Source organism: Electrona antarctica, assembly GCF_951216825.1.
Source record: "Electrona antarctica genome assembly, chromosome: 18".
Lineage (NCBI taxonomy): Eukaryota > Metazoa > Chordata > Actinopteri > Myctophiformes > Myctophidae > Electrona > Electrona antarctica.
The window spans coordinates 22352299-22375278 of record NC_136799.1 but is presented as its reverse complement, the minus strand read 5'-3'; the positions used below and the strand labels follow the sequence as shown (position 1 = coordinate 22375278).

At 41.9% G+C, this 22980-nt stretch overlaps 3 protein-coding genes across 4 annotated transcripts in view; 2 read left to right on the top strand and 1 right to left on the bottom strand.

Annotated features, from left to right (window-relative positions):
• slc25a21 (solute carrier family 25 member 21) overlaps window positions 1-8607 on the top strand; it is a 119862-nt gene extending 111255 nt beyond the window's left edge. The window contains exons 8-12 of the mRNA XM_079527730.1: window positions 1111-1218; window positions 1896-2060; window positions 5082-5263; window positions 7192-7244; window positions 7757-8607. Coding sequence (XP_079383856.1) covers window positions 1111-1218; window positions 1896-2060; window positions 5082-5263; window positions 7192-7244; window positions 7757-7818 — 570 coding nt within the window. The 3' untranslated portion in view covers window positions 7819-8607. The remainder of the gene's footprint in view (window positions 1-1110; window positions 1219-1895; window positions 2061-5081; window positions 5264-7191; window positions 7245-7756) is intronic.
• Window positions 8608-12183: 3576 nt separating this feature from the next.
• nkx2.9 (NK2 transcription factor related, locus 9) overlaps window positions 12184-22980 on the top strand; it is a 29599-nt gene continuing 18802 nt past the window's right edge. Inside the window, exon 1 of the transcript XR_013792305.1 lies at window positions 12184-12723. The gene's annotated coding sequence lies outside the window, so the exon portion shown is untranslated. The remainder of the gene's footprint in view (window positions 12724-22980) is intronic.
• pax9 (paired box 9) lies at window positions 12957-22922 on the bottom strand. 2 transcript variants are annotated; one of them, XM_079528426.1, is made up of 3 exons: window positions 22751-22922; window positions 21476-22105; window positions 12957-14367 (listed from the first exon to the last, which is right to left on the bottom strand). In XM_079528426.1, exons 1-3 carry the CDS (start codon window positions 22752-22754, stop codon window positions 14192-14194), a joined length of 810 nt encoding a protein of 269 aa, XP_079384552.1. In that variant the 5' UTR covers window positions 22755-22922; the 3' UTR covers window positions 12957-14191. The 2 variants fall into 2 exon arrangements, with proteins under 2 accessions (XP_079384552.1, XP_079384551.1); XM_079528425.1 differs by having other exon boundaries at window positions 21519-22105.

Below are 22980 nucleotides of genomic sequence, written 5' to 3'. Positions count from 1 at the left end.
ATGCACACAGCCACACGGTCGCTTGCAGCCTCACGCGCACACACAGACTGCCGCAGCCATCACACGTGTGGGCATGCACACAAATGTGGATGGCCACTCTCACATCCACAGTTCATTTACACAGCTACCCATAATACACCTCCCCCCGACACACACACACACACACACACACACGTGCCTGTACACTTCCTCAGACCAGCAGAGCGCACGCACATGCTGTTACATTGCAACCTGTGAACCCACATTATAGCACACATGCACATGGCATGCACAACACCACTACACATATACAGTAGGCAGTGTTGCAACATACACTCGACTGCATACCAGACATTTATATACAGTTCGTCTTTATTTATCACCATCTGTCACTTGAAATGGATTGCAGTGCTCTTGCCGTCAGGGAAAGTTATATATTGCTTCCCACTGAGCAAACCTGCAAATATGTAGGTTGAAGCAGTCCATATTCTGGGACAAACCCGGGTCCCAGAATGTGTCTGGATTGAAAACCAGTGTGAGCTTGTAGATCAGCTACTTTCGCCGTACAACGACGTTTATAGGGTTTAAGTGATTAATAGACCAGATCTGCAACTTGATTGATTTCCTACTTCCTCCTCATTCCTTCTGTCTCCTCTCATTCACCTTTTCTCTTCCTCTTACCTATGGCCCTGACATTTGTCAAACGCTCACAATGGCAGCCATGACAGAGACGGATGACCACCCTAGAGGAGACACAGAGACTTGGCGAACAAGTTTCTGGGAACAAACCCGCAATTCAGAATCAAGTCCTTGTTACTTGAGTGTGTTACTGTTGACTGTTAATTATTCTCCCTTCTTTGTTGTTCACATTATTACCTTGCTGCTGTTTATCCGTTTTTTCAGTGCTTTTGTGACACTTTCACTCAGTGAGGACTGGAGACGCCTCCTCCTTCGCCCTCCATGGCAACAAATTGTTCAATAAATATTTATTTAACATACACACATACAGTAGAGTAATGAATAACAATACTGTTTTTCTTTTTTCTCTCCCTTAAAAACATGTTAGCAGACAGTGTTTCAACTTTTCAGTTGTACCCATGAACCCCCTCCGTCTCCGTCTCCCCCCATTAGGTGCTGGCGTTGGCTGGACTAGGGTCAGGTTTGACGGAGGCAGTGGTCGTCAACCCATTTGAAGTGGTAAAAGTCAGTCTGCAGGCTAACAGAGATTCTTTCAAGGAGGTAGGTAGCAATGTTGTACCTTTTTCTGCCTTGTAAGTAACCTTAATGTATTGATTTGTTTAAACGCCCATTTTCTGTTTTTGCATTTCCATTTTAAGGAATGGCCTGATTATATTTCCTCTCTTGCTTTTAAATCAAAGATCTGGTTTCGGGAAAAAGTGTAAAACAAGGAGATACACTGTTGAACAGTATTTTATCATTATTGTACATTTTCATTGTATATTTTAATTATTACTTTTGTCAGAATATTGGCACATTTTTTACGGAACAAGTCCTTATACTTGTCACTAAGTTAGTGACAAATCAAACTTGATTATTCTATGTAGAAAAACATGTCAAAATGTTTTTCTTTTTTCTTGAAGGGGCATGTTTTGCACAATAAGTCTTTTCATTATGTCTGCCCACGATCTCTTTGATTCATACAGTAGGCTACGTTTATTTACCTCAGTCACTGATACTAAATCTGATATTTTATTTTTATTTTTTCTATGAACCTGTGACTGTTATAAAACGGAAATAAAAAGATTTTGAAAAGAAAGAAAAACATGTCAATATTGAGTCATATTGTATACTGTATCAACATTTGGTCCATATGTATTGTGATAACTGACATGGCATCAAGGTAACAACTGAAGACAAAGTTTTGTTTCTGACACATACTCTCACTCCCAACACAGCAACCCTCCGCATTTAGGCAAGCTCGCCACATCATCAACTCTGACGGCTTTGGACTACGAGGACTCAATAAAGGGTTAACGTCAACGCTAGGTCGCCATGGTGTCTTCAACATGATCTACTTTGGGTTCTACTTCAATGTCAAGGACGCCATTCCTGCCAGCCCGGTAAAACATCAGAATCTATGCAGATATACGAGCTCACAATGCATTGTGACGCAGCGAGTTGTGACTTGTGAACTAGTTGATTGGCCTTGAAGTACCACTGTACTTATCAGGCTTAAGTGGTAAATCACTGAACCATACTAACTGTATGTCTGACGGGGCGAGCAGCAACCTTTTTGGAAGTAGGCATGATAAAACAAACAACGTTCAATAGAATTCTGATGTGATTGATTTTGACTTTTAAAACCATCACGGCATCTTACTTCTTGCGTCTTACAGTAACATGAGCACATACATTTAGCATGGGTGGCCTCGGTGGGGCTGATGCCCACTGAGACCCCTCAAACTCTGCACGGTTTAGCCATCCCTTTTTCTGCCATTTCCTTACTCCAACTACGCATTGAGTATTGCAGGCAATGGAGCCCCTAACGCCACAAGTGTTACTGGCAATCTTCTACACTTTGTGCTACACACAGGACTTAAGTAACTTTGAACTAACCTCTGTGTATATGATATCCACGTGTCCTAACCACTTAGCCTGTGGGGAATAGCAAGTTTTTGACAGCATGATTGGTTGGCCCGAGTTACCGTGGTGAGGGAGGGGAAGAAAATCAGAGAGGAGCTTGTAAGATCAATCCCACTAATACCTCGTCTGTTTGCGCTCCATAACATCCTCAAAGTCTCAGATTACACATCCGGCAGGGCCTGATGGCCCAAACAAAAGTTAATTTTGTTTAATGGAAACGTTACCATACGCCAGTTCCACATGTACAAACTGGAGCATTAGATTAACTCCAATGAACTAATTGGAAGCAGACAATAGTACAGTTTTTTCACAGTGGGATTTGCTGCGGTATCCTGATCGCTGCAGAACTCGACGTTTTTCCAGTAAAGTATGATGCTGACACAGAGAAGTAGTCATCCTCATACATGAATTGTAATGATGTATAGCCCACTGGCACTGATATAATTGCTTTTACACAGTACATTCCTCAGTGTTCATTTATCCATTTATAACTGAGTATACAAATGTGGGTCCATTTATGCTGTAAACCTGGTCTTTTTTTAAATGTTTTTTTGTGGCTTTCGCCATGTTATTTTACATTTTTTATGGAGGGATAGACAGTAGGCAGACAGGAAATGGGGAGAGAGATGGGGGGTGACATGCAGTAAAGGCCGTCAGGATTGGGAGTCGAACCCGCGGCACACTGCTAGACTGGTTTACCAGCCAAGGTGCCTAGACCGCTGAGCCACGGCCCAAGCCAACCTGGTCTTTGACAGTGACAGGTATATAGTCTACGTAACCAGACGACCGTACTAGCGGTATGTCTGGTGTCATCTTACTCATCTAGTTATGTAGTTGCAAGAACTACATGTGCTGACATGGCCGCTAACGAACCTATATCCACTGCTTTGAAAACAAATCATATCACCATCCCAATATGAACGACGGCCCCAATGTCTTTTCCTTGGTTCTGCAGTGGAGTATTTTATTTCAATATCCAAATTGGTTCTACACCGTTCTAGCATTGGATTTAGATGTCAGCAGATGTATTTGTAGGCGGGGATTTCCGTTCGTCAGGCTACACGAGACTAGTATACAGGAGAGATGACATACATGTGACTTACATTGTGACTATGACCACTGTACATTGGATAGAATGAATGCTGTGGCCTTTGGCAGCTCCAAGGATCAAGCCGATGATGGGCTCCCTCCACGTACTTTTGTCAGCAACGTGAGCAATGAGCTCGCAACTCAAACGTGTCCGTAGTCAAATTCGGCGCGCCAAGTCTCGGCCTCTCGCATATCGATATTTGAATATGCGAGTGAGATGTGGCATACTAGCGTCATTCAGAAGTGAATATGTGCGAGGAGATGTTTGCTCAAGGCTGCTAGCATGTCACTTGATGGATGCACTTATACTGCCTCTCTTCCCCATGTACACAGCGAAATCCACACTCTCGGAGTTACAAATGGTTAAATTAACACTGAGGATTTTTCCTGTGTATATCTCACTTGAGAGAAGAAAAAATAACTAGAAGAAGTGGGATTAGCTGTTGATTTAGCGCAGCTCTCAGGGTGTCCAGCCGTCTTGAGAAAGGCCTGGACCAGAGAGGCTGCTGTCATTTGTAAAAATATCCTGGCCAATTAGCTGTCAGAGCTCTCCAAGTCTGGGCTTCTTTGGTACAGTAATACCCCTGTGTCGAGTCACAGCCCAATTACCCAAATTGTCCCCATATGCCTTCCCCAGTCTGCCTGCATGAACCCTGTTTATAAATCCTCTCCCTCAGCCTCAACCAGAGAACATGTGCTTCTGCTCAGCCAATCAGAAACCCGCAATGCAGTCAGGAAGCACTAATCTGCCCCCCGCTACCATAAAATGATCAGGGCTTTCATGCCAGCTTTGCAATCATATGCTCAAGACCCCGTCATGCTCTCCCCCTCCCTCCCCCCAACCCTCACTCGCTCCCTCTCTCCCCCTGCCACAAACTCCTACTATCTCTGATTTTCCTTTTATCAACCCCATGTGCTCGCTTTACCCTATATTTCACTGCCTCAGGTATGACGTGCTATTTTCGTTTTGATACTATGCAGCCAGATTTATCACCAGACCTCCTCGCCTGAAACATCCATTCCAATAAAATCATGCATGTGGAATACAGACATGCAAGATACAAATCAGAAGCCTTGTATCTTCAATTTCAACTTTTTATGTTTTTTCATAAATTAAAAGTAGTGAAAATATCTACAAATCTACGAACGTCACAAGCTTGGTTTTATGAGTATTTAACCAATGAAAGGTTTTAACAAGAGAGTGTGTCTATACAACTACATTGGATCCATTCGAACACAGGTTTAAGTATAAGGCTTGATTTATACATTGCGCAGTGTCATGCACCAAACATTGCAGCTCTACAAGCTCACAACACATCATCTATTTTGGCACGTGGCACTGGCTTGCAAAAAAGTACTGTATAATTCAGGTTTTCACTTTTCAACCCGTCTTTCCTCTCATCTTATAGGATCCCACCTTGGAGTTTATGAGGAAATTTGTCATTGGCCTGGCATCCGGCACTATTTCCTCTTGTGTGAATATTCCCTTCGATGTGGCCAAGAGCCGTATCCAAGGTCCTCAGCCTGTACCAGGAGAGATCAAGTACAGCACCTGTTTCCAGTCCATGGCCCTGGTATACCGTGAGGAAGGGTATGATCATCTCCTACTTCATTATAAATTGTATGGAGCAAAGGGAGGTGGAGTGCTATTGGATGATTACTGTATACAAATATATCGTAACAGTCTCTAAAGTTAATGACATTACTCTGTCCCTTTATCTGTAGTGAATGTATGTTTGTTTGTTTGTTTGTTAGTTAGCACAGGGAAATGGACATGCTTGGAATGACAACCTTTCATGAAAGGTGGAGAATGGTCCCTAGATTTTGTGGCAGTTGGGTCGAAGTCAAAGGCCATGACAATTGGCTAAATAGATTTTCTCCATAACATTAATAGGAATGGTCCAACTAACATCAAACTTACTAGTATTACTATTTACCATTTCAAAGTTGAAATCTTGTGGGTCACAAATAACATCACAAATTACAAATTATATATTTTTGCCATAACTTCCTCAACAATATAGCTACATTTATTATTTCAGAGATATAATTGTATTCATAAGTGGATCATTGCCCAGAAAAGTCAGGGTTTGCTCAGTGTTCTATTTAAAGGGAAGTGGGGTTTGTCATGCCTGGCGCCACTTACTGTGCTGATTGATGGAGAAACTTTGTGCACCCTCAGTAGAATTTTGGGTATAGCAAGTTGGTATAGGAGAGGTCTATACAATTTTCACCACTACTTCTAAAATTATTGCTACTGGTACTTTGTGCGCCATAAGTAGAACTGCAATTTAAAGAAGCTTCACCATCTTCATCAGAAGTTATATACAATTAGCCTGTTTGTGTTGCTGTTGTTTTTATTTTTTATTTTTTGGAAGAATGAAGACCAATTCCTACATAGGTCTTGGTCCAAAATGTTGGACCTATATTCTCTGTAACCAAGAATCCACCACTTCAGCAGACAATCAGATAAATTATTCTAAAATTGTGCTTTTCTATAAGTACACAAATACCAGCGACAACCAGTGTTTACCATCACTTGGCTTGGAAAGTGTTTACTTCCCCTGCCTACAGCAGAAGTGCTTGCAGACAGAAGCTGGCCGCCAAGCCTCCATTGAAAAGGAGTAGATTAGTTCATAATATTTATCATCACAAAATGGCATTATTGGAATATTATTCTCTTCTATGACTTCATGCAATATGGGAATCTGCCATATGTCGCATCGGTTTGTATGTATGTATGTATATAAACTTATAGCCATACCTCCAGTAGTAAATGGTGTGAGCATCAGATATGAAACAAAAGACTCCTTTGACCCTAGAATAGTCATGCATGATAAAGAATTTCTAGACAAGGAAATAAGAGCCTGGAGTGCACACACTAGATGTGGGCCAATGAGATGTTTGTCGTTAGTGCAGGACACAAGAGCCTAGGGGCCTTGCTCCACAGAAATGGCACCGAAGCCCCGTCTTTCCAGGGGTGCAGAGAGGGGGTGCCCCCTCCGCCACATCCAGTCCCTCTGCTCTAACACAACACAGTCGCAGCTAATTAGTGGTCCCTATGGGAGACGTCGTTAAGCAGGCCCTAACGAGCTGCGCGGCGCTCCGCGGGTCAATCTAATCAGACAGAGAGCCAGGGAGGAAGTGGGTCGAGCCTTATTAACGCCACCAGTGGCGGGGGCAGGCAGTGGGACGGGGAGCGCGAGGCGGAGGCGGCCAGCCACTGATCACCTTGAACACATTAAGGGGCAGGTACCCTCCGCCACTGGCCATTAGGCCTCGCTCTGTACCTGGCTGGGGTGAGAGACAGGCAGGCAGGCAGTCGCCTCCACACATACCCCAGTTGTGCCACCATACACATACACGCACATTTATATAGACAGTATTGTACATGCACGCACACACGCGCACACACACGTAACCATATTCCTCTGTCTCCCATAACTGATAAACTGCCATACTGAATTCCAGTTTGTAGTACTGTTACATAATTTAACATCATGTTTCTCCCTTTTGCAGATACTTGGCGTTGTACAAGGGATTAGTTCCAAAGATAATGAGGCTTGGACCAGGTAAACAACATTTATTTTGGCCCTCATGGCTGCTGATATTAAAAGAGTCATATTGAGTGGCATGACACAGGTGGCTGAGATTGGTCTTGATATTGTCTGAATAATTGTTTTGTAATTGAAGGGCAATTTTAAATCATTATTTTGGCAAACGGAAAATCTCCATTAATTAGTCTGGGCTGGGTTTCCCAAAATCGCTTCACTACTAAAGAAGTCCTGGGCCAAATAATATTTGCAGATCATTTCTGTGGTTTGTTTTAAGCCACACTGGAGCCAAACAGGTGGGGCTTAGTCTCGTATAATAATAGGATGATATATAATAAGACAGTTGATATCACAAAAGACATCCGGTGGTTTGAAACAAAACTCTGAGGGTTCTTCACTGTAAATACTATTTGACCCTCCCAGAACTTTGCTTGATTGTAGACTCTCTGCAAAGAAGAGTGTGATGGGAAACGAGTCATAGTGCAGTGACCCTCCTATTTAATCTATCTCTCCTGTTTCTTTGGGCACAGGTGGAGCTGTGATGCTGCTGGTTTATGAATATGTGTCTGGATGGTTGCAGCTGAATTGGTAGCTCCACCCACTCTATGAAGTGTTATATGGACTTTGGACCTGTGCCATCCAAAGCATTTTTTATCTAGTATGCACAATGCCATTATGGACCACGCACGCACGCACGCACGCACGCATGCACACATGCACACACACAATTTGATCGTGCCAAATCCAATCATAGACCTACACACTCGTGCAAACTTTAGAGTGTTCTTTTAACTTCGAGTGTGTAGAAAATGGACCTGTAAGGTTAAAGGGATTCCGAAGTTTCACCAAAATTGCTGTTGGGGAAACTAGTCTTAATCTAAAAAAAACTCAATTTCTCAGGACTTCAGAGAAAGAAAACATGTATATTTTTAGATTTCATTTACAGTATTTTTTTAAATGTGCAATGGGTTTTTGATCGCATTCTGTGGGGGTTTGGTTAGGTTTCACAAACACATTTCTAATATAATAGAAAATAAACATGCACATTTAGCTTAAATGTTACTGAATTCTGTATTTTGTCCAGTTGAACACAATGGATCATCATCTATTTCCTTGTATATCCTGATATATATATATATATATATATATAAGTAATTTGTAATTTAATACATGCTTTTAATTTTTATATTTGTCAGTACAAATAAGAAGGCATGGTAATTAAATTGTTGATTTGACATGTCATAGAAAGTGTGTTATTCTTTCGTGTTACGTCACCATGTTCAAATTGTGTCACCTTATGTTAACTATGCTTTTCTCATTTAGAAGAAAAGAAAATCAATACTGTATTTTTCACTGTATTGGTAACCAAATTAAAAGCAAATGTACCCCCGCCCCAGTCTGTTTTGTGTCAGCATGTGTGTGTGTGTGCGTGTGCGTGTGCGTGCGCATGCGTGCGTGTGTGCGACGTGCGTGTCACACGTGCGTTTATGTGCATGCATGAGTATCGGCCTAAATACGCCACACAGGTGTCCTGTTCCCGTGCATTTGTGTTACACGTACCATGCACTGAATGGGAGAAGTATTTCTAGATTGCAGCAGTGCTACAATAGAGGCACGCCACTTCCCTCTAGTTTACCTCTTCTTCAACCCACCCCACTCCACCTTACCCCACGCCATTAAAGCCCACTGTTGTTTGAGAACCTGTCAGCCATTGTGGCTGCGTTAGCCAAACGGCGTGTCAGTCTTCTTGCTCTCCCTGTAGAGATGAGTCAGTGCTTCAGCATAGCTGACTGCAAGCTAAAACAACAAGCCCCGAGAAATTCAAATAGGTTTGAGGAATGGAGGTTACTGCACACGCATACACTCCCTGAACTGATCTGTCTCACACATACACCCCCTATACACACACGCACGCAGCCACGCACGCACTCATGCACCACACACACGCACGCACGTGCACGCACATACGTGCACGCACACACACACACACACACACACACACACACACACACATGTACACACCTGTTGCTCAACCTCAGGGGTAGTGGATGCTCCAAATAAACACCTGACTTCACTGACTTATTTTGATTCATTAATGTGTGTTAATTATATGATATAGTTTTGGAACTACCCAATAATTATGCAATTGTACAATCTGAAGTTGTGCTTATATTGTGTTGTCCCATGCTGATAATAAATATATTCTGCATTAGTGATTTATATAGTGTACTTCCAATATGTTTGTCATGGGTGAACAGGTCAATGGAATATGGCCATTACAATCTAAACTGTTTGCGAACCCATCTTAAGCTTCTCTGGCAGTCATGGTTCATACTGAGTCAGGTTTTCATTTAACACTTGTCATTAACGTGAGCGGAGTTGCCCTCTGCCAAAATGGAAAAGACTATTTTTTTGCCCGGAGGCCCGGTGCTGATAGACGAACAACTGTGACTTGCTGATTGAAGGAATTGTAAACGTTTTAACCTGCACTCTCTGTACGGGAGTGCTGAATGCATATGTTTGTTTGGGTCTTGACAACTTGTAGTGTGTGTAACATGTATTGCGTAGTAACAGTGACCACCCTTCACCTGAATTCTTTGCACACCATGATGACCATAAATCTTCGACAACCTTGTTCTCTGTCACCCCCTTTCTTATTATTTTTTGCACCCCTATCCCACATATTCCTCATCCTCACCCTTATAGGTCTACTTCAACATTTCCATTCCTTGGTTGAGTTGGCTCCACTCTGACAGGCATGCAATCAGGACGTGGCTGGACCTGTCTTCCTATGGAGCCAGGGTGAAACCTAATGATTAATATTCATTAATAAGCCCTGATACTTGCAGTACTGTATAGGTTCATATTGGCATGATTAGATATTGAAGGCACACACACACACACACACACACGCACGCGCACACACCACAGTAGCACAGAAGGAGCCACGAGCCAGACAAGCTGTGAGCACATTTGATTTCTTTTTTCTTAAAGAAAGAAAAAGGTTTTCTCACCTGTGTTTAAACTTGCTGTTTTAAGGCATTGGGAAAACAATCTGGCTGTTGTCAGCTTCTCCTTAAACTCCTCCAGTGAGCAAGAACATACATAAAGCATAGTGTATTGCAGTAGTGTTATGTACCCTGTTCAGTGTTACTCTGAAAAAGCACTGTCTCGCTTCTGATTGCATGTCGAGAAGTAAAGATAACCATATGACATTGAAGTCAGACTCAACATCATTAATTATAAACACGTGTTTGCCCCTATTTTTTCAAAGGATGCCTGTAGACCTCGCTTCCTTAAGGTTCACTTACATTAGACTACAGTACAAGAACACAGATTAGGTACAGTATATCTTACTGTCTGGAAGAAACAACCACTCCAAAATGTTCATTTTTCAGGAAATGAAAAGTTTTTTGTCGAAGCGCTTAATACTTTTCATTGGTTCAATAATTGTTGGTTAAAAAAAAACACACAGACGTAAAGGGTGTTCAATAGCATTGATTTATGTCTAAAAAAACCTCAAAAATGGAGTTAGGTGGTTTCTTCCGGACAGCAACGAAATACACTATATGCTTTAGAGAAACTTTCTCCCACTGCAACACATGGTCCAAGTTCCTTTAAAGCGCTGGGCTCCAGAAAATCATACACACTTTAATTTCATTGTGTGACTTAAATGAAGCCTCAGCCTACTCAAGTATGTACTTTTGTAGCCCTTGTAAGTTGCTTGCAAACAACACGACAGATAGGCGATACCTTGGCCACTTGCAGACAGTGGTGGACTGAACAGTAATGAAGTAGCCTATACATTTACTTAATTAGTACTGCGCTTAAGTAAAACATTTTTAGTATCTTACTTTACTTGAGTATAGGCCTGATTTGTATTTTTGGATACGTAGCCTATGGCTTTCCCTTTCCCTCCACTGCATTTCAAAGACAAATATTGTGCTTTTGACAATACTACATTTCTACAAGGGAAAAACTTATTATTAATTAATTGACCATTAATTTATCTGAAAATAGCAGATCTACAAGCTCACGATGCATGGCAAGAAGGCATTATTGTGTGCTTGTAGATCTGGTATTTTCATTATTATCGATATATTTTTTCTAAAGTCTGGAAAACCTTCCATTTTTATATATTAAATATAGATATTAAAGATAGATATTAAAAGGAAAATGCACTTTAATTTGTAGGCTACTTTTGAATACTTAAAAAAAGTACAAACAGAGCAACATTCACTTGTAGTTGAGTAGGCTAATATTTGACTAGGACTATCTACTTTTACTCATGGTTGAGTAGGCTACTTTGTCCACCACTGACGACAGGCCTATCCAGAGATAGTAGGCTACTAGTAATTTATAATAGACACCTTGGCCATTTGCCATTTGGCCATAAGAACTGCCATGACTGAGAGTTGTTGGCAACTATCATTTACTTGCACGTGACGGGTGGTGTTAGCAGGGAGGGTTGGCTGGTACAGCACGTCCCTGTGATGTGGTTCATGTACGGTCAAAGAAACACTACGATCCCTGAGCAACGGTCCGTGACCACTGGATGCGGGGGAGAGTGCTTTCCAAGTCAAATCAGCCCCTGCAGAGGGTGGACTGTTTACACTGTCACACGGAGGGACTGTTTATGCTGTAACACAGCATGAATTGAGGGGGGTGCGCGGTGCGGCTGGTGCTGGGCTGGTGGTGGGAAGGCATAACCAAAATATCCATCCCCTCACCCGTACCCCGGTGGATAATAATAGGTCTACTATGTAAATCAACTGCAGGTTAGTTTTGTTAAATTATAAATGCAAATGCATGGGCCCCATGTGGGTGCATTTGTGCGTTTTAAGAAGACACAAAAAAGCCCGATTTAAAATATGAATTTATTGTAGGCCTATTTTATTATTGCCATTATTTTTTTTGTAAAGTAGCCCACATTACAAATCATGCCATGATGCTGTGATTCTTGTTAAATTCAGGATTTCATTAACAATGAAGATTAGCCTATTAGCCTCTATTATTTACCCTTGCATGCTAATAGGCTATTCATTCGTTTTATAAATGGATGAGAATTCTCACCAATTTTGGCCCGAATCAGAATTAAGGGCGGGCACGAATGCCTTGACGTTTTAATAAAACGAAACTATTTGTTTACTTTTTGTTTACTTTTTTTTAAACTTTCTTCCCCAGCAGGAATTCTTCTATCTGGTGTCAATTAGGCCTGTATAGTCTCTTGAGACAGACTGTTGACTCCGTCAAATTCAAAGGAAAAGAGGGCACTGTTTTTCCTTTATTTTTTGACGATGGTTTCTCATATTGGGCCTATACCACCACAAGGTGCAGCCAGCGGACCATGTCAAACAGGCTAATGGCTATGTCCTTCTTTCCAGAAGTGTTAGCAATGAATTCGGCTGGTCGTCGTGTATTCTACGAGCAAGCAGTAGGCTAAGCACATGCACATCATATTTTTGAAGAAAGAAATTAGGCTGCCACGCTTTCGCTGGTAAGTCAACTCTGTGTGGTTTGTTTGCAGATATTACACGCGATGCTATTTCCTGCCCGTCTAAAAAAAGGCGTGTAGTCTGCGTTGAATTTGACCCCGGCTTCAGTTGCGTAGAGGAAGCAAATATATAGGCCTAAGTATGTTTGACGTCTTTCATCTTGCCACCGTCACGCTTTAAAATTGTTAAAGATGCTAATGATTTTCCAGCAGAAAACTGTCAGTGGTTCAGAAAGCTCAGTAACATCAAAACAATTTAATAAGATACATTCAATTTCATTGTGCAACATTTGGACATCTGTTAACGCTATCGACTCAAACATAAGACCAAATGCCAATTTTGTCTAAATGTGCGTGGAGAATCCCGTGCTGTCTGTGAGGCTAATTGCACTTCATTCAACGTACCTTAGTCTAATAAATAAACATGAACTTCTCTTGGGAGCTCTTGAACTGGCTACATTTTTTGAGAAGTGGGGGAAAAACAATGGTCCATAAGACAGATACTTTTATCAAAAACATAAACCAAAAAGCATAAACGTAAAACCTAACAATTGATAAGCACCCTGAAACACTTAAATGCAAATGGCGTATTCATGAAGTCATTACCACTGTTTTCCCCAAAGACATTTGCATATGCATGCAGTCATGAAATTGAGAGAAAATTAAGAAGATGGATGGCAAAATGTCCTCGTGTAGTAGCTGTCATGCCAGTCCTTCAATACACCTGTCCCTGGTTAGCTCTTTCAACACAACAGAGTCATTCTTTATACGAAAGGACCAGTCCGTCCCCATTTTGGGCCATGTTTATCTGGTGTCATTTTCTCACATGGGACCTATGGAGTGTTTGAGACCAGCACAAACATGGGTAACTTGGTACTGTAGGTCCTTCATGGGCGTACCGAGGAGATGATTGTGGTGATGATGAGGTGACGCAGGCCAGAAGCGGACAGACCTGAGCCATCTGCACCCTGGCCTTTCTCCACCCAATCTAGGCTCTATGCACACAGAATAACTTCCTACTTCTGTGCCACTTCCCTACTCCCTGTGTGTTACCGATTATACTAATTAAGGCTCTGTTCCATACAGTGGTTCTCAAACCCTTTAATTTCAAGGACCCCCATAACTCAAGAGTGTACAAATGGAACCATTTTGGTTCCATTTGAACACTGAGTTACACACACCTATACGGGGCCATTTGTAACCCACTCAAGGACACTTTGAGTCCCACTGCCTAGTGTTTCTGTTGTACCAAAATTAACGGCCTTCATTTGTATCGGTAACACCTGTGATTGAAGGAAGTAGGGAAGGGGCTCGGAAGTAGGAAGATTTATACTGTGTGCATAGATCCTATTCCTTTCTCCCCTGTGTCCTGTCTCTGTCTAGTGGAGACTTTACAGTGCTGAAGCTGTGATGGGGTGGACAGCGTCACGGTTTGGCTGTCCTGCTCTTGAAGGCCAGTGGGGTGGTGAGGTCACAGCTGTGGGGAGATAGAGCACTGCCACTGGCTGGGTGCCATGTGGCCCCGGTCACATAGGCCGACGTGGTGCCGCTGTACCCCATGTAGGGCGACACTTGGGTGGGACGGTGGTAAGGAGGGATGCTGGGAGCTGTGACATAGCTGTTCACTGTGGGCAATCCACTCGGCATCTACCGAAGGAAAAGAGAGTAATTGTTATTAAGGGTATATCTCTACTAAGAATCTCTAAAGAAATTGTTTTAAGGACTTAACTACTTTGTGTCAGACGCTTCTGCTTTGAGAAGATACTTATAGTTTGGGGACCAGGGTGTGGACAGAGACCTGCCAACCAGTGACATCATCGGTAAGCATGCTTGAATTCCCCATGATGATGTCACTGGTAGATGGTTTCCGAACTGTCCATGATATTCCTCTGAGATGCAGAGCGTGCAGACGAAAATGGTGCCATCTTATGCAGAGCGTGCAGACGAAAATGGTGCCATCTTATGCAGAGCGTGCAGACGAAAATGGTGCCATCTTATGCAGAGCATGCAGACGAAAATGGTGCCATCTTATGCAGAGCGTGCAGACGAAAATGGTGCCATCTTATGCAGAGCATGCAGACAAAAATGGTGCCATCTTATAAGGACTAATTATATGAATATAAGGTATCGCAATGTGAATTGTCTTCCTAGTTCAGAAATTAGGAAATGAATTACACAAAGAAAAGTCCTCACTTCCACTCTGTTAATGAAGGTCCCATTATTCATGTGTCACTTGCGGTTTACACTTTGGACAGAGTGAATTGAAAATGAGTAATCCCAATTTTGGTAGACGTATGTTTACAATTTAGGCATTTAGGAGATGCTCGTAATCCAGAGCGACTATACAGTAAGCGAGAACAAGTTAACACATGCATGGTAATACATCAAATACATACAAAATTGAATCATAACTAAGCTATAAGAACCTAGTAGAATATATGTACAATGAAACTATGAGTACACACACACACACACACACACACACACACACAATTTAACATTGAGGCTACCTGCAAGGCTGAGTGGAATGCAGGAGAGAGGGTATGGAAGAGCCAGTGAAAAAGAACAGAACTTGAATAGCTCACTGCTGTCTCCTAGATTACTCATTACTCAAATCTTGGTCAATTTGATTTATTTAACATTTTCCTGAAACCCATTCATTTACTGAGCAGCTCTAACACGAACGCGATTGAGGAAAATCAGCAGCAAAATCCTCATGTGTTGATTTGATTCAATTGACTGAATGAAATCGTAACACTGAGGGTTTTGCTGTACAGTCTTTTAATTAAGAGTTGGTTACAAAATGCCACAATTTGAAAACAGTCAAATCTGCACTTGCTAAATGAAAGTAAAGCTTATTGGAGTCTCTCTTAAGGCCCCTATCAAAAATAAATAAATAATAATAATCATAAATATATTAAGACAGTTGAAAGTGAGGGTCACTTTTTCAAATGACGGCTTCTTCTGAAATTGATGCATGCCGTTTTGGAACATATAGCTAACTCCTCAATTTCCTATATTATTGTTATGATCGTAATGTCTCAAAAGTTGACTCGAGATGCAGGGTTCTTTCTACATAAGTGGCAAAGTGCCATGCCAGATGATGGGAGACATGGGGTCTGGGTTAGGGTGGGGGGCACCGGCTCACCGCAATACAAATGTCACAAGAGATTGGGAGTGAAAACACAGGAAGAGTTGAAATATGATAGAGAATGAGGCAAGCATGAGGCTTTCACCATGAATGGTCTAGCGTTGCTGGCGGAGCGACAAAACTTAACTGGAGGAATTCAACAAAGCATTTCAACATTAGGGCAGAATTTCTATTCCTGGGTGGTCTATGACTACTGACAATCACTGGTGGAGAGCTGCATGCTTTTTTTCTGTTCCTCTGTCCTGTTTGACTAGGATTTGCTGCTAAGATAGCTGTGTGTGTGTGTGTGTGTGTGTGTGTGTGTGTGTGTGTGTGTGTGTGTGTGTGTGTGTGTGTGTGTGTGTGTGTGTGTGTGTGTGTGTGTGTGTGTGTGTGTGTGTGTGTGTGTGTGTGTGTGTGTGTGTGTGTGTGTGTGTGTGTGTTCACATTCATGCATGCATCTGTCTGGGGGTGTTTATGCGTGTCAGTATGTTTGGAAGTTTGTGCAAATTGATCTGATTATGCTAGTTTATTCCACAAAATGCCAAATTGACTCTAAAAGTGTTACATCATTATCAAAGTCATAGATTTTCAAATAAATAACCCCATAAGCTGTCATGATAGTTGGGGAAACTAGTGGGCCTATGTATTAGTGCATTAGGGCACAATTTCATGTTGGATCTTTGTATTATCCCCCCCCCCATCAAGATCACCATCTTATAGCCTATTGCCATTAGACTATAGTTACGTTTCTTCAGTTTCGAAATTATTTGTTAATTGAGTTATTTCCATCTCCGTTAATTGTCAATTTGTCATATAGTATCGATCCAAGCCTGACTTTAAAAGCTCGACTGAATGTCCAGACAAAAAACGCTTGCATGATTGACAATAATTAGACCTAGAAAAACTCAAACCAAACCTGATAAATGTTTGTATAACCATGTCAAATCAAATGTGGTCATAATACTACTAATAATAATAATAATTATTATTATTATTTGTTTTTATTTTATTTTATTTTTGATCAGCTAAATGTGGCGTTAACGCATGTTAATCTGAAATGGCAACCTAAATTTGTTTGCTAAAATTTTAGTTTATTTGGAAACTCAATGTATAAACGGTGTCTGTCTGATTGATATATATCGTTTCAGTCCTTTGGAGACACGGGGACGGAAAGTGGGCATTATGAATGACTTCCGAGCCGCAGGCTCTGTTTACATAGACTTGTGCGCATACATTAACCCTGAATCGAAATTTAATGATCCAATTCTTCTTTCAAATGAGGATCGTGTGATAGTCCCATGGGCGCATCTGATTGCAGTGCCTCTAGAAATAGCTTACGGCCAATGGCCAAACAGCCATTCGGCGTTTAGACTGGCGACTGGGGCTATTTGCGACTTCTCATTGGGCCGAAATAACGCCAAAAGACACAAATGACCCATAACATCTTTCGTCACCTTCTCCTTTAGGGCAATAGAGAAAAATAAGCTTAGCTTATGCTTATTTGGGTGCAGTGTGGATATCGAGATGTCTTGTGGAATTTGCGCCAAAGAATTGCTATCATGCATGGTTGCCATACAGCCGCAACACAGCTGCGCAACAAGCACAGCGTGAATATCATACAACATCGGTTGGGATTTATGTCTGTCATTTTCTCTCAGTCTCACTCACGCATTTTCACGCACGGTCTCAAATGGTGCACGCCTAGGTAGGCAACAGTGCAGCAGCTAAAATGGCTGATGCAAAAGAGCAAGCTTTTATAGACTATATGCCCTTTTGAGAAATAGTTGTTGTTCTTGGTTTGCCGTGAAATGCAGTCTGTAATTTATAGTTGTTATTTTCTGTATTTTCTGCTTTGCACTATAACTCGTTGTTCTGTGTAGTTTGTAGTCTAACCACATTTGTACATGCGCCATTACTTTGAAGAAGGCTTCACACGCCCTCAATGTCTGACTGTATCTGTTGCTTTATGCTGTTTTAAATAAAATTAGCGTAGAAACCAAACTATGCGGCTTGAAATTGTTTAAATGGTTTTGTCTCCACCAGGAATCGCGTGCCATGTAGGCCTACGCGCGCATTAGTATAAGCTACCGTATATGCATAGGCCTATACTGTCACACCAACACGCACGTGTGCACACAGGTACAGCTGTCATCATATCCCGCCATTGTCGTTTTCAGAAAATCAAAATAGCCTTTTGATGAGATTATTATTATTATTTTATAATTAAATACAGGCATGTGCCGCTGACATAATTGTATAGCCACCATGAATCACTTGAAAATCTAATCAAAAAGCCTCTGGATTAAACAAATAGTCCTCCCCTGACAGGCTGAGATGCATTTATTTTTCAGTTTTCGTTATTGTATTTAGAAACTGAAACAATTGTGTCAGTTGTAACATTAGAGCCTACATAATAACAATGATAATAATGCGCAAGATATTAATAGGCTATGCAGTTTCCAGTTTTTATATATGACTGGTAATGGGATATATACAATAGAATTGTTGAATGCTTAATTTCCCATATGGGCTATTTGAATTAGTCAAGCAAATATAGGCCTATTTATAACGCTCGAAATATTTAGCCCATTTCACAGGACTCCTCTTATAGGACATAGGTCATAGGCTATATACTATTTTTATTTATTTATTTGTTTATTTGACAAATCACGCATTTTTGCGCCAAATTAATATTGTTAAGGCCACTGAAACGTATCCTCAACTAAAATGCAGCTGAAATCCGAAAGTTGTCTTATGTCTTATATTTCACATTATGAATTATGTCATTCCTTAGCATATGGGCTGCAATTCATTTTATATAGCTTTGACGTGCATGGTTCTGCAAAAAAATGTATGAAAATATAGAATGGAAAAAGTATTTATAATTTCTTATGTTCACTTAAATGTCGTGCAGAGACCAAATCCAACACGACACTGGAACAAATGACAACGTTTGAGTGCGCCCACTATACAGAAGGAATGTATTCATATCGTGAGACAATTTTCCAGGCCATATACTTATTATTAGATCATTAAGCCTGGCATTAGGATCGTAGCCTTAATTACCAGGCTCTTATACTGACCGTGTTTAACACCAGGCAGGTCTCCATGCTAGCATTTAGTCCTCGAAAGTGGAACCCTAAGTAAATGAGAGAGCTCCTTATTTTTGTTTTACCTGCATGTGTATTTTGCTTCAGGTTCTAAATGCGGTTTATCCACGCCATTGACTATATAGGGTAGAGCTCGCTGGAGGAAAATTTGTCCTGTTTATAGCGTTCCATTCTTCTAGTTTGGCACTGGGAAAAGACTGTCACTAACTGGGGGCAAAAAAGAGACAGACAGAGGAGATAAGGGACGTCAGAGAAGATAAAGAAAATACCTGCACACTTTCCATTTATCTTTGCAGATCTGCACCCCGTTGCCAGACTATAGCCTATACATACCGGCCCTATATAAGCTAACATTTTGCTTGACTCATTCAGTATTTTCCCGCACGAACAATAGACTGAATAGTTTGTGAATATAGTATATAAGCATCGTCGACGTACAAAACAGCTTCCATTACATCCCTGCTGAAATCAGCGTGCGCGAACGTGCGCGCCCCCATAGCCGCTGATCAAACTGAAGGCCAATTCATGAACGCAATGCAGTAAGACGACCCTTTCGTGTAATAGCCAGGAGCATTTAGCCCACCAAACGCCTTCCTGTGGGGGGACAAATTAGATTTACTTTAACCGCTTCCCCTTTGTGCGTGATGGATATTATATTATACACGGCTCCCAACGTTTAAAGAATAGAGTAGGGGAAAGCAAGCCCACCGGTGTTGTAACTTGATGCGACTCAAGACAAAGAGTGTCTTATTTAAGATAGCTTATAGGCCTATAATTGTTCCTCCTACTTCTCGAAAATATATTTTTCAATAGTGGCCTATACTGAATTCATCATAAGCGTGTGTGTGTGTGTGTGTGTGTGTGTGTGTGTGTGTGTGTGTGTGTGTGTGTGTGTGTGTGTGTGTGTGTGTGTGTGTGTGTGTGTGTGTGTGTGTGTGTGTGTGTGTGTGTGTGTGTGTGTGTGTGTGTGTGTGTGTGTGTGTGTGTGTGTGTGTGTGTGACTATATAGCAGCCTGATATTTAAGTCCCTATTTTGATTTTTAAAATTACAGGGTAATAGGCACGCTTATACCTGTCCTTTGTAATAAGATTCATTTTCTTAATGAAATCATATGGCTGGTGAAATGATTGTGACACTAAAGGAGGCCTCACGTCATGTGTATGGTATAGGCTACTTATTTCGGCTTTCCAAACCTGCCGCAAACATCTGTTAATAATTTGGAAATGCATAAATTGTTTAGAAAGGCAGCCTTTGAGAACACATTCCTCCCCTAGTAATTTCTTGTTCGGCATGAAATATCTGCCTCGCATTTGAGAGACAATGTGTTGTTTAGACTGACCGAGTTAAGTTTGCATAGAATTGCCGAGGCCTCCCAAATCAAAGCACTGTCTGTCTGCCGGGCTGGGCATGTTTCTGCAAGGCACTGTCGTGCTATAGGTATACTCTGTCCTGACAGTAGTACTAGCACGGGCCCTCGGCTGACAACACTTCCCTTGCTGCCACAAGAAACATTGTCTCAGGAAAAAAGAAAAAAAAAAGTTTCACAACAACTTGTCTACCATTAACAGTGATTTATGGAGGATCCTGTTTCACTGTTTCCAAAACAGTTGCGGTGCTATTGAGTGCAAGAAGAAGTTTTATGGCTACCTGCATGTTGGCCCTACAAATATGCGTATATAGTCTATCTATATGCAATCAAAATTACCTTCATAAAACATTAATCTTTAGCACTATAGTAAACAGTAGCTTATCGCAGTCCAGACTCGACTGAAATGAAATCCCTTCAAAATCGAAGAGCGTATATTACTAGCCATACTTTTGAATGTGTGTGTGTGTGTATGGTGTGTTTGGTAATAACAGCGCTAACACAAAATGTCTGGTTCCTGGCAAACGTTGTGCACACCTAATTCTGATTCCGTTCACCTCGCCACTGCGCCTTGCTTTGGTTTGTCCACCCAATAGGCTATTCCACATCCGCTTCTTAATTATTACTGCAAGCTGAACCATCTGTTTCTATGCAAGACGTTTGAACTACAGTGCTATACAGTCCTATAGCCTATACTTTCACATCAATAACAAACCGGAGCCGAGGAGTAGGATATGATTTGCTCTCACTCCCTGCAGAGACGCCTACAAATCAGATCAGCTTTCGAGCGTCACTTTAACCAAAGTTGTTGTAACTTCTACAAAACGAGAGTACTGAAGAACTGTTATAATACACACACACACACACACACACACACACACACACACACACACACACACACACACACACACACACACACACACACACACACACACACACCAAACATACTGACACGCATAAACACCCCCAGACAGATGCATGCATGAATGTGAACACACACACACACACACACCAGCAACAGCAAGCAAGCATGCATGCATGCATGCAGCAGCGCACAAAAACCTTAGAAATTACATTGTGCCCTTTTCGTATAACTTCAAAAACACAATTAGTTTCCAAAGGTATATAGGCTACAACATGCTTACTTTGTTGCTCTGTTATCGACCGTATCCCAAGAATATCTGTTACCGAGTGCGATGAAGGCCATATCCTGTGCATAGCCATGTGTCCGGGAAGGGTGTGCATTCCGGGGGGAGTAGGTACTTTGGTCCCCGTGGCACCGATGGGAGTTGGATACGAGTATATGTGATTGTACGGTATAGCGGGCTGTGGTGGTGGGTGACCCTGCTTGCTCGACTCGTACTGATTCTGCTGGGACAGATTCCCAATCTTGTTTCGAAGGATCCGACTGATCGAGCTGACAGACGGCAGGTTGAACTTGTCGCAAACCCCGTCAGCGAGTAGTCTGTCCCGAATCTCCCAGGCAAAAATCCCCGGGTCTCTCTGCTTGTATGTCCGTATGTGTTTGACCACCGTGGGCGTGGTGACCCGCGGCTTGCTGCCTCCGATAGCCCCCGGGAGAATAGAGCCAGTCTCGTTGTACCGAGCTAAGATCTTGCTGACGCAGCCATGGGAGACCCGGAGCTGCCTGCTTATGTCACACGGCCTTATTCCCAGCTGGGCCAGCTCTACAATCCTGAGCCGGATGGCATTGGGTAGTGGTCTACCGTTGACGAAAACACCACCCAGCTGGTTCACCTCCCCGAAGGCTGGTTCTATAGTATAATCAAAAAACACAAAGAGAAGAAAAATGTAACCCATCACGCCAGCAGCAAGGCCCCAATTTGCTAGTACTGTAGGCTAAAGTGGTTACAATTTACGTCTGCTGATCATTTGATGATGACCAGTTTATGCATTTCAGTGTAGGCTATATGTTATAGGCTAAACTGAAGTTAATAAAGTGAGTTACTATATTGACTGCATGTTCTTTGGCACGGTTTTTCGATAACCAATATATTTCTGAGCATCATGCATCAAGTCGACCAGGAGAAAAGCCCATGTCTTGGGTTATTAATAATAATAATAATAATAATAAAAACACCCTCTACATACCACGGTCTTAATCAACGTATTGGTGATCTAACTAGTTATATTTCTCACAATGTATAATTTTGAGTTTGATGTTTGGATAACCTATATATTTTACTGCGTGCTTGAATAGACAGCGGCCATTGCCAACGTTCAAGCATAATTGATTCGTTCAACAATGCGTAACAGCCTTCCTCCTCAGTTAGATTACATCGTGAGGAAATCGCAACGCGGTGCAAAAACAATATGCCGCGCGTTTCCACCTACCGTTGCGAGTTCGACCGATCGCTCCATCCCCTGACACCAAAACGTTCAAACATCAACTTACTTACCCATTGCGTTATATCCACAAATGATGAACGCGGTGTCGCAATCACGCCTCCCGTGTGGGTACGGTCCTGTGTCCAGTTTTGCGAGTGTCCAGAATGCTGTCAAGGAAATCCCCTCGTGCGCCACGGGTACGATAAAGAGCGAGAGGAACAAATTCTCGATCTGTTTCCTGATGGTCTGGGAGACAGGCTTACATTTCAATCTGCACAAATCATGGGCTGGACTTCCAACA